Source organism: Pseudorasbora parva, chromosome 14 (genome assembly GCF_024679245.1).
Source record: "Pseudorasbora parva isolate DD20220531a chromosome 14, ASM2467924v1, whole genome shotgun sequence".
Taxonomy (NCBI): Eukaryota; Metazoa; Chordata; class Actinopteri; order Cypriniformes; family Gobionidae; genus Pseudorasbora; species Pseudorasbora parva.
In genome coordinates this window covers 39,719,372-39,737,224 of record NC_090185.1, presented here as the reverse complement: position 1 = coordinate 39,737,224, position 17,853 = coordinate 39,719,372, and the positions used below count along the sequence as shown (strand labels likewise).

Here is a 17,853-nt window from a genome sequence, read left to right as displayed (position 1 = left end):
AGCGTCTCGGGCCAGGGCCGGGCTAGGGCCTCAGCGTCTCGGGCCAGGGCCGGGCTAGGGCCTCAGCGTCTCGGGCCAGGGCCGGGCTAGGGCCTCAGCGTCTCGGGCCAGGGCCGGGCTAGGGCCTCAGCGTCTCGGGCCAGGGCCGGGCTAGGGCCTCAGCGTCTCGGGCCAGGGCCAGGCTAGGGCCTCAGCGTCTCGGGCCAGGGCCGGGCTAGGGCCTAGATTTGAGGCCCGTGCACGACGTATGATGGCAAGGTGGAAGTAACGACCCAGTGTTGAAAATATCTAATTTTAACTTTTCTCCTCCAACCTTAAATTGTCCGACATTGTTGTTTTACTTTTATTTTTGTAAAGGCCGTTTGATGTAGTCTCGGCACGTTTGTTTAAACACCGGGTCCAGCTAAATTACCCGTGGACATCATACATCGTGAAGAAGCACAACACAGAAGTCGCACATTGGAGGTTAAAAAGTATATAAATGTTTATTTTTTCTAGAAAATGGCTGATGATTTGGCTAGTTCATGTTTCTCGGCTGGAATCATGTAGAAACTGCATTGATTTGGACCTTTAATCGTTGGTTCCCATTGAAGTCCATTATGAGGAGAAAAATCCTGGAATGTTTTCCTTAAAAAAAAGTCATTTCTTTTTGACTGAAGAAAGAAAGACATGAACATCTTGGATGAGTAAATTATCAGGACATTTTTCCTTTTGAAGTAAATCCTTTAATTTAATGGTTATTGCCACACAAAAAAGCCCAGAAAGCATTTTTGATAACGCATCTCAAGCATGTATGTTAATGTGAAGCAAAACAGCAGGTCTGTGTTCAGTTTGATGTACTGATGTGGCGCCTCATGAATAAGAACATCTTATTCTGTTTTCTGTTTAATAAGAGCAAACATTTGCTGTCGTGTCTTCCCATTTAGAGCTGTGTGTTCTGTCTCTCCTCAGCCAGAAAGAAGCAGTTTCAGATGATGAGGAAGATGCACTATAATGAAGGTATGAACATTAAACTAGCCCGACAACTCATCGCCAATGAGCTGGAAGAGGAGGAAGATGAGGATGAAGAGATGAAGGACGACACAGAGACCGAGGACATCACCGTCGACCCGCCGCAAGATGGTAAATGAAGAAGACATCCACATATAGTGTGCAAATGTACATATCGCAATATGCATATCACAACGGCACGCAATACCTGAATGATTTTAATAGGCTACTGCAACATTGTGAAAAGTGTGCGTTTTAGGTTGAAACTTATAGCAGAGAATAGACTGGGCACATGACTCTTACTTATGGGACTTGCTTGACGTTAAAACAAGAAATTAAATGCAATAACTTGTGAAAAACAACTCCTTACAATCTTGTGCTGTCTGACACACACACCAAAACTTTTATGTTAAAATTATGTTGTCAGATTTGTGAGAAATTTATGCTAAAACACGGCTGGTCACTTTCAGAAGGTGTAGCGACGCTTTCTTTTCCCAGAAAGACACAAAAATGGTATCATTCTCAGTCTTTAAAAATTTGTTTTAAATATAATTTCAATTGATTTTATACACTAATAGCAATATTATATCGCATTATTTAACAAGGTTTTGCATTTCGCACTTTTCTTCAATATCGCACAGCCCTAATCCTGATCTGCCGAAACATCAGTACACATGTAGTTTGGATAGTCCAGACAAAGAGTAAGTGTGATGTGTTTAGGATTGTGTTGTAAAGCTGTAAGTAAACAGAAACTTTCACATGGCCATCATCTGTTGTTGAGTGAGAAGAAGAGTCTGCTGACCACTAGAGGTCTCCTGAGACTCCAGAAAAGGGTTTCCAGATGCTCTCCCAATATCCATTAAGGACACAAAGCTTCAGGATATAGAGCAGGACGTTTGCTGCTAAGTGCAGCTTGATTAGTCAAGCCTCAGTTTATTTGCTATGGCTTGTTTTTTTTGGGTTGGTGATGTGAATGAACCCATAATATTAAAACCACAGTGCCAGTTCTTGATTCCTTGATTGGTCAATAGCTAAGCCTTTTATATAATTAATATTAGGGCTGCAACAACTAATCGATAATAATCGATAATGAGTCCCATTAATCGATCAGTCGGGTCTGCTCTCTGTATGCAAATCTTCCACCAGTCGTGCCAAATTACAGCACTAAATAAAGCATTTTTATGGACAATATTGTAGTGGAAACAGAGTGAGCTGATGTAGGAAAGGTACGTGATCCAAACGGCCAAAACATGAGGATTGTTTATTTTAAGCTTCAAGCGAATGCATTAGCGTTTAACACACCATGTCACGCTCTTGACGTGTGTGTGTACTCAGTGCAAAACGGTCATTTTACAGGTTATCCACTGATCTATATAGAGGACAGTAGTTATATCTTCATCTGTAAATGCTATTAATTCACGCAAGTATTTTATTTTTGCATTAAAACGCGTTCTGACTGTTAAACTTTACTGAACGTGCGCTGGTGCGGCGGGAGACAGAATGCAATCGAGAGAGAGAGACCATTAATATTTAGCGGAAAAACAATCATTTATCGGAAATATCTGCTGTTGGACGCTAAATGTATGTTTAAAAGTCAGCATGTCATGACAGTAGTAACTGTAAAGGGATAATAGCGTGAAATTGAATATAAATATAAGATGTTTCTACAAGATAAAGAAATGACAGTAAAAGTTACTGTGTCGAGAGAGAGAGAGAGAGAGAGAGTGAGAGTGTGTGTGTGTGTGTGTGTTCCTGCAGAACATCCTCCATAGTAGCACTGAATTTGTGTTTGTTTTTCTTTAATATAATTTTGATGTAGGGATTTACTTATGCTTAGTAACTTTTTTTTGCAAATAATGTAGGCTACAGCACAGATACACCCTTACGTAAATTAGCCATGGTTATATTAAATATTATATTATAATAAAACCATGCTTTTGCCGTATTGATTACAGTTTTGTATCACCACACACAAAATATATTTAAACAATGGATTTGAAGAAAAACAATGGTTAATTTGTGGTTACTATTGAATAACTACAATAGCCATGTTATTTATTTATTTATTATTTATTAATAATATGACTAATATTAATATTATTATTTGTTCATTGCAAAACCATGGTTCATTTTTGTAATGGTGATATATTCACTATGTGTGTGTTCATAGCACTCAGCTGACATGTGTGTTTGAAGGACAGCACTGGACAGGATGTGGAATAGTGTTTTGTCAATAAAATAAAAAATAACCCTTTATCCAATAAATCGGAAAAAAACTAATCGATTATCAAAACAATCGTTAGTTGCAGCCCTAATTAATATAATATATATTTATATCATCGAAAATATATGTATAGAGCTATGTCGCACGGCTACGAGTGTGATATTGTGTTTATGCCAAAGTTCAACGGCGAAGTGTGTAAATAAATCCGAAACAAAAACGTAGTGTCTATAAAAACCCTTTTTTGTGTAGAACTACTTCCTTCATGCTGCAGATTCACATCTGATCACTGCCACGCGAATGCCACGCGAATAACGTTGAGTCGCTTTACTGAAGATTATTTTATTATGTAGAGTATTATGGTATTATGAGAGAGAAATGGACTAAACGAGTGTATCGTCTGCATCTGATATAGCATTCATTCTTCAAACCAATGTCCATAATATAGCCTAGAAATCTAGACGCACCCTAGCGGCAGCAAATTTAATCTGCCCGCAAGTGTCGTCTAGGCACTCTCAATACCCTTCTGAGCTGTGTTCCTCAAAATCTGGACGGACCAATCACATCGTGTATAGAGTCGGTGGGCGGAGCCATAATGACGACGACCGAGTTGCGTTTGCGTGCTTCTAGTAAACACAGAAACTGGCGAACGGCGGCGGTCTTTCGAATCAGCTTTGACCGCGACTCTGGAAGACTTGGAGTTAAGCTTTTCTCTGAGAAAAGAACAAAGAACGGCACTGAAGTCATTCTTAAAAAGGGAAGATGTGTTCGGAGTTTAGCCGACCGGATACGGCGAATGTTTAATCTGTCAGCGAGCTCTGTTTCACCTTCGTTGCTCTGGTTGGTGTAGCGCTATCCTATCGCATGCAGAGGGAGTTTGAAAGACAACCGTTTATCCCGCCCCTCGGATTGAGCCGTCAATGGTGAGTTTCCAGACCAAACATCTTGATGTGGGTCTGGCTTGTCAGGCTATCCATAATATATATCCATTATAAAATATCAGTTTGAATGTCCGCTGGAGAAAGCGGTATATATATATGATAAGCATATCTTTGTCCTTTTAAAAGATTTCCAAGACAGCTAAAACAACTTCCTTGAGGTCAACCAGTAGGGTTGGGCATCGAGAACCGGTTCGAACTTGGAACCGTTTTAAAAATAACGATGCCATTGGAATCGTTTAGAAAATGTTTTCGGTTCCGATCTTCGGTTCCAAGCGCACAGGTTTTGGTTTCCATGGCCACCTGATATCCGGTGCGCGTGCGCCCGCTTGTTCTTTCAGCCATGGGGCACGGGGCTCTCTGAAGTATAGATTTATTTCACTTTTAAAAAGCCTGGGTCGGCACAGTGCAACTAGTGTTGTCAAAAATATCGATACTGAAATATCTGAAAAGATACGATAGCCTGCTCAGTTTCTACAGTATCGATCCCAGCTGCGCTCTCCTCTCCTCTCCGACCGACCATCAGCGAGTTGGCACGCTCTGCATATTCTCCCTCAGCCCGGTTAACCCTCTGAACACGGCGGACGCGCGTTCTGCTGGACTTTTCCTCATGACAGTGTGTTAGTGTTAGTGTGTGATCGGTCTGAATTTCGCGCGGGATTGGACATAATTCTACTAATCCCCGCAGATGTCGCGCTCACATCTGAAGCAAACACACACACACACTGTTATAAAGCCACTTCTGACATACAAGTGCAAACATTTGCTTCTTTTTCCAGCTTATTATTGGTCAAATACACACACAAAAAAAAATCTCAGTGCACATCTGGAAGAGTATTAATGTAAACAGTCATAAACAGTTCAGGAAGAAATAAAGAATGAATAAATAAATTCAGCTTTGATCACAGGAATAAATTACACTTTACTGTATATTCACACAGAGAACAACTGATTCACACTGGAGGAATATTTCACTGTATTTTTAGAGACTTCTTTTAATAATCGTACCAACCACAACATTTTGTGCATGTGCGCGTGCGTGTGTAGACCAGCCAGCGGTCCCCACTTTTCAAAAGGCTTATAAATCATACAGAATAGGTTTAAGAAAGTAAAAATGCAGAATGTTTTCTGTGTGTGTGTGTGTGTGTGTGTGTGTGTGTGTGTGTGTGTGTGTGTGTGTGTGTGTGTGTGTGTGTGTGTGTGTGTGTGTGTGTGTGTGTGTGTGTGTGTGTGTGTGTGTGTGTGTGTGTGTGTGTTGCACTGATTTTTCTTAAGAGATGACCTTGTGAAATGAACTCAAACGTCTCCTTCTGGTTTATTACAGCTGATTGCTTGGATTCATAAGGATGTCCAGATGTGTCCTTCGCCTCCGGCCTTGTCTCGTGACCCTCTGGCAGGCGCGGCTGGGCTTCGCTCCAGGGTCCCCTCCACCCCCTGTACTCCACCAACACCACAATGCCACGCATATCAACCAGATCCCCAATTTGCCAAACGTTTGTCGTCGTCATGCTAAGAAACACGACTGTTATGAAACCATCGGTCTGGACCTCGAAAGCGCTGCCATTTAACGAACCATACTGATTCTCTGATTTCCCAGCACACTGGTATTAGTGCGATTTGAACACGCAGATGGATTAGCATGCACTGGTAAAGGGACTGATGTGGTCTCGGGCTTTGACACGCACACACAGCCCGTATTAAACTGCTCACACGAGCTCTACTGTATGCATGGCTTCAGAAAACCATGTTTAATTACATTGGCACTAATTGTATTTCCCCTGTGTTTTAATTAACAGGTGAGTATTACGTACCTAGCTATAAAACTACTGATCATTAGACTGAACCCTTTGGTCGTCTCTATTGCTTTTCCAAAAACGACGAGCGCTTTAACAGATGCCGAGCGCTTCTGAAGGGGTTTCTCTTGGCTTCTCGATTGAGCTTTCTTTGTTTTGGTTGCCTTTTTTTAAGAAGCGACCTTTATAATGGGGTTATTTCTGTTATTTTTGTGAATGAAGGATATAGTTATAGTGCAGTACCAAATAAAAAATGAAATTATTTTGACCCAAGCAATTAGACCTTTAAAATGGTGGATATACTGGTGTATTTTGTCATTTTATAGTCATACTCGCACACAGTATATGCGTGTTGTATTAAAAACAAAATGCTAAATGGGTGAATGTTGGAAAACCTTGCAATAACTTGTCATATTTGGCTCCAAAAATCGAAAGGAGAAAATATTACGGTAATGTGTCATTATTGTGTGCATTACAATGAGTTATTACTGTAATTCAATAAATATTCAGACGCATTGTGTTATATATATATATATATATATATGGAACAAAACATATTCTGACTCATTACTTTAATGCAAAAAAAGTAATTTGGAATCAATACTGTAATGCAAAACATAGTCTTGACTTAATATTTTTCTGACTTATTACCGTGATGTACATTTTTGTTTTATTTACATTAAAAAAACTGTCTCATTACCAAAATGCAAACCTGTAATATGAGAGTTAGGAATAAAATGTTAAATATGAATTTAAAGATGCATTACCGTAATAATTAAACGTTTTAAACATTTACTTAATTTTTATGAAATAACCAAATAATAAATTTTTTTCCCCTATTTTTTTTTTTTTTTTAAGTTTTTTAATTTTATTTTTGATTTGGTGACGAAGTACAGAGCTAAAAATGTTCTTGACAGGTTTTACGAAATTCACCCAGACGTCGTTGTCGCTGCCGCAGCGTTGCTTTTTGGAAACCGTGCTTGAATGCGACCGTATATCTGCCTGAATGCATCTGAGAGCATTTCCTGGCTACTGTATTTATTGTCAACAGAAAACCAGCAGACTCCTCTGTGTTTGAGCCGTCTCCTCATCATTGTGGATGATAGATTGAGTTCAGATGTTCTCCTGGACTGAAGCTGTCAGAACAGACGGGACAGGTCCAGCCGTCTCTCTGACTGAACATTAAAGCACATTGGGCGCCTGGTTTAATGAACACAGATGGCTTTGTCCTGCAGTGTCCCATCATCAGCACACGCATTTCAAGTCAGATTGAGTTTAATCCTAAATGTGTTCATTCTCAAGCACAAGTGCTTTGGCTCTGATCATGAACTTTCTCGGTTTGTATTTTGTGTAATTTGCCCATTTCTGTGTCCATTTTATTCCTCGAGATTTGTTTTTCTGTTTCTTTTCTTAAATGGATGTGCATGTTCTTCAAATGAAAATGTGCATATTTGTCATCATTAAAATGTTGGTATGAATTTGCTCTTTGAAATTGTTTTTAAGTTACAAGTTTTAAAAAAATATGGTAACCTGTCCCTTTAAATAAGCACAATTACTGTAGTGGAAATAATAACTAACGATAAATATATTGGCGTCCGCATTAATAATGTCTCCTGCCGCTTTAAATGCTTGCGCTTCTGATTGACTGTTAATGTTTTATCATTCATCAGCTGGAAAAAGCAATATGGCTCCTCTCTTTGTCATGAACTTCACTATTCTCACAGAATTAAGTCCTGTTCACACATAACTATATTAGCGGGCATGTGGCTTTAAATGCTCGAGCTACTACAGGATGGATTCTGATTGGCTGTAAATGTTTTTATTGTCCTTCAGCTGGAAAAAAAAAAGTTCTGAGCTGTGCCTTTATCGTCATATAGCTGTGGTGTGGTGTGAACTCTTTTCTTTAATATTGAAGCGGCGTCCTTGTCATTTATAAAAAAATAAAAGATAAAACAGAAAAAAAACATACGTTTTTATAAGCTGTTGACTTAAAAAAACGAGTGTTTTAGGACACACAAGAGGGCACAGGTAATTGAGCACGACATAATAATTACACTGAGAAATGCACCCACAGAAGGAGAACTTGATCAGCGACAGGAAATGTTGTTAACTATGTTTAATAATGTTTACTGCACACGTAGGCACACTGAGACGATGTGGGCGTGGCCTAAATCCGCTATACGCATTTCGTTGTATATGGCGTGAACAGGCCTTAATGGCCTGTTCTATAGATTGAAAAGATAACTATAAAGATAAGTATATTAGCATCCACACCAACGGATGATATCTGTGTGCTTTAAATGCTCGAGTTCAGCAGGGTGGATTCTGATTGGCTGTAAATGTTTTTATCGTTCATCAGCTGGAAAAAAATTCAGCGATTTCTCTGTTGTGTGAACTGAACTCTGCTATTCTTTAATATTGAGAACGATTTTAATGTCGTTATCTTTATCTTTATACTGACCCTGGTGTGAACGGACCTTTAAGCCCCCATAACATTGATTTTAAAGCAGAACAAAAATATTGGAGTAACTAGTTTGGCAGAAATTATATAGTTACTATTGTGATTTTTTTATATATTTAAGATAGTCCTCAGAGTTGCACATGACTCGGCTCAAATGTAAGTGTTGTATATTAGAGATAGACCACTAGATGGCCGTAATTTACAATAAATAAATATAAGCAAGACAAACTAGATCAATATACAGTAAAAATCACTGGAAATAAGGGAAGCTTTACACATCAAAACTACAAATAAAGCATTTGCGATTCATATAAATTCCTCTAAAGATCTGAAAGGCAAGTTTGTCTTCTTTCTTTTTCTTAATAAAAGAGGGTGTGAACCTTTTCCTCAAACTTGGATCCCGGAGAGCTGTGATAGTTCCCCGAGCGAAGTCAGTGTTGGCGAATTTCTCAAGTGCATTATATCGAGCTAATCTGAAGCTGCTGCTGCTGCGAAAGTGTGTATAATGTGTTGGATTGTGTCAGATGGGACTTTCGGAAGGAGGGAGAAGAGGATTGGATTCGCTGGCCTGTTTCTGGCCGTGTCTCAAATCTCCCGGTCGGCAAACGTTTTTTTCCCCGAGACACAAAGTCTGTCTTCCACCAGACGGCGCTCGACGGCTCAAACTACCGGCTCTGCCATCGAGCCGCATGTGTGCACTACAAAATACACTTATGTAAATATATTACATTCAAGGATTAAAGATAGATAGACCCACAATCTTTAAAGGAAAAACATATCCGCTAATTCTAGCGCTGGGAACAATATCAAGTATCACGTAACATCGCTGGATGCTAAATTATCAGAAGAAGAAAAAAGACAAAAGACAAAAAGACTTTTACTTGCACTGAATTTCCCTGCGAAACGTGGATAATAATAATAATGAAAATAATAATTATTATTAGTATTATTATTTGTTATAATTAAACGATTTAATCCGTTTTCCACGCATTATTTTTGTCCTACGAAGCAACCCCAGCCAATCCGATGTCAGAGCTCACAATGATTGACAAGGCAAAGCGTCTTCTGATTGGCTAAAAAGAAGCCCCGCCCATTTAATAACTTTCGTTACATACAAACCGTCATTCTATTCAATTTGTTCCGTTTCTTTTCCTCGGGACGAAACTCGTGCAATCTATATCGGCAGCGCACTTGTGTTTTGACACACCGCCGGCCTTTGCTCTTCATTTACACTCATCAGCTCGGTCCTCTCGCTAATTCTGGAGCAACTACGCCTTCTAATCACCCTTTCCTACGCTTCATGTCCCGCTGACAAGAGCTCATCCGACGGCATCGCTCATATGTGGAGCTCCTTCGGGACCCTGGAGTGAATCGAGCAGAAGTTTGAGCTGTTATTCATTTCACTGGAGCTAATGTTAGCCTGTTAGCTCTTAATCTGTTTCTTAACCGGATCAAATCAACATGAAGATCACTGTGGATTTTGAGGAGTGTCTCAAGGATTCGCCCAGATTCAGGTGAGAAATACCTTTACATTAATACTCGTGTATTTTATTATTATTATTATTATTATTCTCTCTCTCTCTTTTTTTTTTTTTTTTTTAGTTCTGTGCCTTGTTGAACTTTAGATTTAAACTATACAATGCAATATAAACATATCCTGTGATATATTATGCTGTCAACGGCTGATTTAATCATACATGTCTTATAATATTTGAGTTGACAGTCAACTTAAACATTACCATAATGAAAAGCATCAGCACTGGCTTTGAGCAAGACCTTTAAAGGGACAGTTCAATCAAAATAAATTAAAAAATGCATACAAATAAAAATGAATAAATAATAAATCCTTAATAATTCACTCAAAACTGAGGTGCTGATTTTTGCACCAGACAACATTATTCCTAGGTTTAGGCAGGCAATTGGGGCTTTATCATCCTCGGACTGTAATGTTGTGCGAAATTTGGGTGTCATTTTTGATAAATCTATGTGTTTTAGCAGTCATGTTAAATCTGTGGTTCGTTCCTGTTTTTTCCATCTCAGGAACATCGCTAAGATTAGATCTGTGGTTTCGAAAAATGAGATGGAGATGCTTATTCATGCTTTTATTTCCTCTCGTCTCGATTTTTGTAATGTATTGTACACTTGTTTAAACAAATCCTCCATGGACAAATTGCAAGTGGCACAGAATGCAGCTGCAAGACTTTTGAATAATACCAACAGGCGAACACATATTACACCTTTACTTAAGGCTCTACATTGGCTTCCAATTAGTTTTAGAGTACAGTTTAAAATTTTAACCATTACTTACAGAGCCTTGCATGATCAAGCTCCCTCTTATATCCAGGATATACTGCATGTATACAATTCTGGTCGCTCTTTGAGGTCTTCAGGCTAAGAACTTTTAACTGTTCCTAGAACACGTTTTAAAACGAGAGGTGACCGAGCCTTCTGTGTAGTGGCTCCAAGGCTCTGGAACTCTCTTCCATTAGCCTTGAGAGCTTTGGACTCTGTGGAAGCTTTTAAAAAACACCTTAAGACGCATCTTTTTAGACAAGCATTTAATTAGCAATTATGGTTTTGTATGTTTGTGTGTATTTATGTATCATATTTGTATGTTATGTGTATGTGTATATCTTTTATGTGTATATTTTAATTTTGTAAAGCACTTTGTGACCTTTTGTCTGTGAAAAGTGCTATAGAAATAAAGCTTACTTACTTACTTACTTACTTTCAGGTTTCTCAAACCCTGTTTTTTTTCATTTCCTTTTGTGGGAAACAAAAATATGATTAGCAGAAAGTTTAATGAAAGTGGATGGGGACTGGATCATTTTAGCATGTATTTTGCTTTGTTTGGAGTTGTTGAACTTTTAGATTTAAAACTATAAAATGCAACATATGTCGTGATATATTATGCTGCCAACGGCTGATTTACCATCATTACCATTTTAATAATTACGTAATGAAAAACATCAGCATTGGCTCTTTGAGCAAGACATTTAAAGGGACAGTTCAACCAACCAAAACACAAACACACAAAAAAATGAAATGTTTATGAATAAAAATAAATAAATAATCTATAATTATCAATAGGGGTGGGAAAAAGGTTGATGCGTCGCGATTCTTTATCTATTGATTCAGAATCGATTCTCAAAAATTCTGAATCGATTCTGTGTTCAATTCAAACTGTAAGCGCGCGGTCACTGGCCAATCAGAAAAACATGTTGATAGATGACCGTATCGTATGCTGACCATTCGCAAGGCCCCGCCCCTTTAGTTACTGTTGCTATGTCCGACCAAGCCTGCAGTCTCCCGCTCAGATACTGAAGCTTTCGCGCCTCGATCGCCCCCCGGTGACCGGTCCCAGTATAGGTCACCGGGGGGCAACCTATACAGTGGTCCCTCTGTGTTTTCTAATGGACGCGAGGCAAACTAAACAATAAAATTACACTTCCAATATTTTTTCCGCAAAGTTAGTGTGTCACTGAAGGCAGTTATGATCATGATGATTTCATTTCAAGTGTTCGTTTTTAGTTGAAGTTTAGTTTTAGTTAGTTATCTGATGCTTTAAAAACGGGGGGTGTGACGTCATGATTGACAGCTGAGATCGACTGATTCTTCTCTGAGTGAAGTTTTTTCGGGATTTTTGGGGGCAGATTGGAGCTTTAGCTTTAATTTCCATAACTGTTTATTTCACACCAACATAATTAATTGTTCTGCATCTGCGAGAGTGTGGGCGGGCTTTTGATATCGCGACTGTACTTCCTGCGCTCTATTGCGCAACTCCGGTCCCGAAATCGCTACTGCGCAGACTCGGTCCCAAGATGTCTGAAAGCTTCAAATCTGGCGAGCGGAAACGGATAATGTCGAGTCGTCCATATTTTTTTTTTTTTACGTTTTATGTGTCCGACACGCCATGGGCTTCTCACGCCACATACACACGTTCTCACGTAGAGAAAATACATCGCGGAGCAAAAACGATCCTGACAACACGCCGACAGACAGGACAGAGCAAGTTACTTTCCATATGAAACAAGGTCTAAACTTTAAAATGTTGTCTTTTTTAAAGAAATGTAAACCACAAATAGTGTTTTGTGTGGCTCTTTAATGTGTCGTGATCACTAGCGCCTCAGCTAAAGCTGCTCGTGAAGCGATCCTCTCTTTCTTCTAGTTTATTGATAAGCAAAAAATAAACATGAATGAACACTAAAAGAAATGTTGTTTCAACCACGGAAAGACGTCACTACACACCGTTTTCAAGTCCACCGACGTTAATCTCTCCTGACTGCTTTGACGGACACTCCGGCAGATTCGGCGATGTGATTGGTCAGATCACCTGTCAATCAAACTCGCGGCGAAGGGTGAATTTGAAGATAAAATGGACAAACTGCGACCTGCTTACCTGGCGTAACTCTGTTGCTTTTAAATGTGCTTTATAAATACCATTTAACTTGACTTGAAAGGAAACTTTTTTTGGTTTAAAGACTTTTTGTTAAAATGTTCTAAAGAAATTGAAAAATAGTCACATTTAATTGTAAAATGAGAACTGTTTATTCTTAATGATTGTTCTTTGCCATTGTATGGCTTACCATGTTTCATTCAGAGCTTGTTAATCCTGAATATAACTTTGTTAATAAAATACAAATATTGTAGTTAAATATAATCATAAAAAAATAATATAATCATTTGTAATATGGCAATACTGTCAAACAGATATTCTAACTATAAATAAAAAGCATAGGAACTCCAATTTAGGTTAAAATGTAAAATTAATGTATTTGCACAGCAGGATATTTAGTTACCAAAAAAGCATCGTTTTGGGAATCGGATCATTAAGTGCCTTAAGATTCCCACCCCTAAATATCAAGTCTCTCAAAACCAGTTGTTTTTCTTTTGCCAGAAACAAAACGATATGCTTAGCGGAATGTTTTGGCCCATCTAATGAAAGCGGATGGGGACTGGAGCTGTCAAGGTCTAAACTTGACAGAGAGCCCATGAGAAATAGCCCTTATAACTCGTGTACTGTCACACAGTATGGTTCAGTGTTAGAAGGCTTATATCGTCTTTTAAAGTTACGGCAGTTTATTGCTTACAAAAACGGCCGGTTTGGACTACAACGAGCTTCTTCCTGGCTTTTGTAAGTTTAATAAGGATTAATCTTTCATTAAAACTGTTAAATATGCAGTTATTTTTAGGGATGTCCCGATCCGATCACATGATCGGAAATCGGGCCCGGTCACGTGATTTCAGACTCGATCGGAATCGGACGTTACATCCCGATCAGGACTCGGATATAATGTATATTCTGGGGTGAGCTGAGCATGATGACGCATCAATAATATGGGTTGTAACTTGAAAATAATGCTTTATGTATGTTTCTGTAGATGGATACACGTGCTGGCTCCTCGGTGATACATTACAACAGCGCTAATATCACCCGTGGGCCGTGTATATTCGCCAGAAGACGCGAATGAGAGCGCGCGCTGATCTGTCTCTGTGCATCATCCGAAAGCGCGCACTCGTCTCACAGCGCGCAAATATTGAGTTCTCTTTCAAGACTTGCGCTTAAAGCTACACTGTGTAACTTTTTTAGTTTATTCTTAGCTAAAATCACTTAGTTCTTTCAAAAATATATGTGCTCATTAATGTATATTTACTTCTTTCAAGTAATAATGCATTCTCGTAATTTTATAATATACCATTGAAAACACATACGTGTTGAGGGTTCGGATGGCGGTCGCCATGTTGCTCCTCCATCTTGAAAGTACATTAGCCAAAGAGGGACATACCCGTAAATTCAAGCTTCGCTTTTCGCGTTTTTACACTCGATGGCACCGTGTCGAATGTGAAGAGGAGGATTGCTTGAGGCTGCTATATGATGATGGAGGATCACTCTTAAGCCCCTTTCACACTGCACGTCGGACCCGCAATATTCCCGGAGCATTGCCGGGTCGCCTTCTGTGTGAAAGCAACCACGTCCCGGAATTGATTACCGAATTCGACCCGGGTCGGGGACCTAGTAACATTGCGGGATATGTATCAGAGTCGCCAAGGAAGCGGAAAAGAGAATTAAGACGGCAACGCAACGGGCAAATCAACAAGACAAAAGTAAATATTGGAGTGGCCTTTCCAAGATGGAAAAAGCTCATGAGGAGCAACGATTTTAAAAAGAACGCCGACGTTGCCTGCTTTCTTCTCGACAGGAAATATTAATTCAGCCTATTTGTGTATATTGGAAGTTTTATTGTTGCTTGGCTCATTATATCATGGTGTGCTGTGCATAACACTAGAACGACGTCTAGGATAGTTTTCCTCGCGTCAATGATGAAAAAGTATTGTTTACCTTATAACATAAATCCGTGTTCTATGACGGATAACATGAGATTAATATTTTAATTGCATTATAATTTGTTTGCCTTACGCTAGTGATGTCGTACAATATACAGAATAACGATAGCACTGATAAAATAACCTGATAGCTGATGTTAGCAATGGACTGGTTAAAAATAACGAAAACGTAAAACTATTATTCATTTTACATAGATTAATTTGATCATAGATCATTTGGTAAATTAAATAACTGCAAATTATAATAGTTTCCAAAAGTTACCTCATCACATGAAGCAACACTCACCGAAGAGGTCGAACTGAAGCCATGACTAAATCGGCCACCGTAGGAGTTAAAACAAAATCAGAATTGAGAGGAGCAGAAACTATTATTCACTGGATGGTCATATACCTTTACACCACTAGATGGGGGAAAATATCACACAGTGGAGCTTTAAACGGACCAACTTAAACAAGAAGTATGTCAGCATGTCCATCTTGATGAGTATCCAAGCAGACATACCGTATTTTCCGGACTATAAGTCGCTCCGGAGTATAAGTCGCATCAGTCAAAAAATGCGTCATGACGCGGAAAAAAACACATATAAGTCGCACTGGACTATAACTCGCATTAGGGCAGAGCTGGAGCCGCGCGCGCATGCGAGCACCTGCTCGCGCACTCGCTCGTGCCCGCTTCACTGCATAACCCAAGCAGAAGAAAGAAAGTTTGAAGTGAGTGAGAAACTTGTAAGGGACTGGCGAAAAGCAGAGGTTACTTTAATTGTGATGAAGAAGAAAAAGAAATCTACTTGCGGACTGTAAGCAAGATGGCCAGAGCTGAAGGAACGAGTCCACAGAGGCTTGAACTCTCTGCCGGGAGAGGCTCAGCCGCGCGAGACGAACGCTGTGTGAATCGGTCTCCGCTGCATCTTTTACTACATGCTGTTTGTATTTTGCAGAATAAGATTTTCTTTATGGGGGCATTTTGTTTGTGTTCAGTCTTTCTAAGTTGTTGTCTATAAGTAAATATTAGGCTACAGGAGCAGCATAGAGCGCATTCTCGCGGCTATATGTTTATTCTTGTCAGTCAGTATGAATTAAATTTGATATATAAGTCGCACCTGACTATAAGTCGCAGGACCAGCCAAACTATGAAAAAAAGTGCGACTTATAGTCCGGAAAATACGGTAGTCTGAATATGCCTTAAGAGGACTGTATACAGTCGAGAAAGACGACGCAGAGCCCTCCATTAGGTCTTAAAGGGGCAGTCGCCTTTACTGCTGTCTGTTTAATGTCAAACAGAAGATAAGGAATCACTCACTGCTCTTGATTAAATAGCTTTTGTAAGGATTATTCTTTAATTTAAACAGTTAAATATGCAGCTATTTTACATTTGATTAGCCTACTTTATTCAATGTCTCTACCCTAAAAACTAATGTTAGACCTATAAAAACCTGAAAAGCATTGTTAATTACACTTCAGTCAAATTACACTTCAAATATTTTTCCCCCAAAGTTAGTTTATGTCATTGTAGGCAGTTATCATCACGATGATTTCATTTCAAGTGTTTGTTTTTTAAATAAGTTTAGTTTTAGTGAGTTATCTGATGCTATAAAAACGGCTGTGTGATGTCATGATTGACAGCTGAGATCGACGTCTTCTCTGAGTGAAGTTGTCACTGAGGCACTAACAGATTTTTTCAGGATTTTTGGGAGCAGATTATTTAATTTAATTTAATTTCCATAACTGTTTATTTCACACCAACATAATTAATTGTTCTGCATCTATGAGAGTATGGGTGTGCTTTTGATATCGCCATTGTACTTCCTGCTCTGCGCAACTCCGGTCCGGGACTTTTTTATATTTACTGTAGCACTAAAATCCAAAAGTGAAGAATTTGTTATTTATAACTTGATTGTTCAGGCTACCTCACAGAAGTGCTCTGTTTGTTAGAGTTGTTGAGTGTTAAAATAAGGTGAATAAAATAAAAAATAAGGAACATCCTGGTTCGTTTTTTCGCTCTTCTTTATTCTTTTTTTATGTATCATAGAAGTATCGGATCGGGACTCGGTATCGGCAGATACTCAAAATCAAATGACTCGGACTCGGACTCGAGGGCAAAAAAACCTGATCGGGACATCCCTAGTTATTTTACATTTGATTAATTTATTAAATTTCTCTACCTTTCTGCAGGCCAGTACATTATCGTTACATGTACATGTGAGTGAAGTCAAGTTAAATGTTTTAGTTTGAATTTTATTTTATACTGTGCATTGTTGCAATGTGCTAAATAAAGAAAGAGAAAATGTCCGTATTTCATTGAGACTGGAGATTAAATAAAGTGCTTAAGTATTGTAGAGCTTGTAGTATTAATTAAAACATTGAGTGATAGATTGAGTGACCACAGTGGCTGGTCGAGAAAAAAGTTAATTTCCATGCCGTGTGTCTGTGTGTGTGTGTCTGTGTGTGTGTGTGTGTGTGTGTGTGTGTGTGTGTGTGTGTGTGTGTGTGTGTGTGTGTGTGTGTGTGTGAGAGCCTAAACTACATCATTGCCATGACATCCGCCTGTCGGTGTCAGCTGAACTCAGGCGGCACGAGAGTCAAAAGATCTAGGAATGTTTTAGGCAAATAAAAAAAATCGTACAAATACATTAACGTGAAATAGTCCTATACTCTCAATGTCAAGCAAACCACCAAAACTAAATCGATGCGTGTAATCATTTGGTGTTCGCCGTGTGTAATCTTGCTTTGAAGAGACTGGCAGATTGCATTTCAACGTTTCCCTCAGATGCGGGAATGCTTAACGTTAACCCAGTCGATGTCATTACCGTGACTGTGGATTGTTATAGTATATTCCAAATATAATCTCTTTGAGGACGATATTTGCTGATTCATCTACTGTCCTTCCTGAAACGCTAACGTTTAGTATCATTGTTAATTTGTTGTGCCTGCTGCAATGTTACTTTCTGGCTCTTTCAGAAAACTTTCAACCGCTTTTAGGCCCCGTCCACACGGAGACGGCAGGCAGAGGAAATAAAAAACACTGGAATACAATTCATAATAAATAAAAATATGTATATTTTTTATTTGATTTCATTCTCTTTTTTTAAATGAGTTTATAACACT

The 17,853-nt window shown here is 38.9% G+C and overlaps 2 protein-coding genes across 6 annotated transcripts in view; both read left to right on the top strand.

The window, feature by feature from the left end:
• Positions 1-7,424, top strand: part of ppp1r2 (protein phosphatase 1, regulatory (inhibitor) subunit 2) — a 49,395-nt gene extending 41,971 nt beyond the window's left edge. Inside the window, exons 5-6 of the mRNA XM_067416397.1 lie at positions 952-1,122; positions 5,474-7,424. Of these exons, the coding sequence (XP_067272498.1) occupies positions 952-1,122; positions 5,474-5,493 (191 nt within the window). The 3' untranslated portion in view covers positions 5,494-7,424. The remainder of the gene's footprint in view (positions 1-951; positions 1,123-5,473) is intronic.
• A 2,131-nt stretch (positions 7,425-9,555) lies between these two features.
• LOC137040614 (arf-GAP with coiled-coil, ANK repeat and PH domain-containing protein 2) overlaps positions 9,556-17,853 on the top strand; it is a 90,913-nt gene continuing 82,615 nt past the window's right edge. For 3 of the 5 annotated variants that reach the window (XM_067416392.1, XM_067416390.1, XM_067416391.1), the window contains exon 1: positions 9,557-9,917. In XM_067416392.1, coding sequence (XP_067272493.1) covers positions 9,865-9,917 — 53 coding nt within the window. In that variant the 5' untranslated portion in view covers positions 9,557-9,864. Of the gene's footprint in view, positions 9,918-17,853 lie in introns of all 5 variants that reach the window. The other 2 variants (XM_067416389.1, XM_067416387.1) reach the window with 1 other exon arrangement.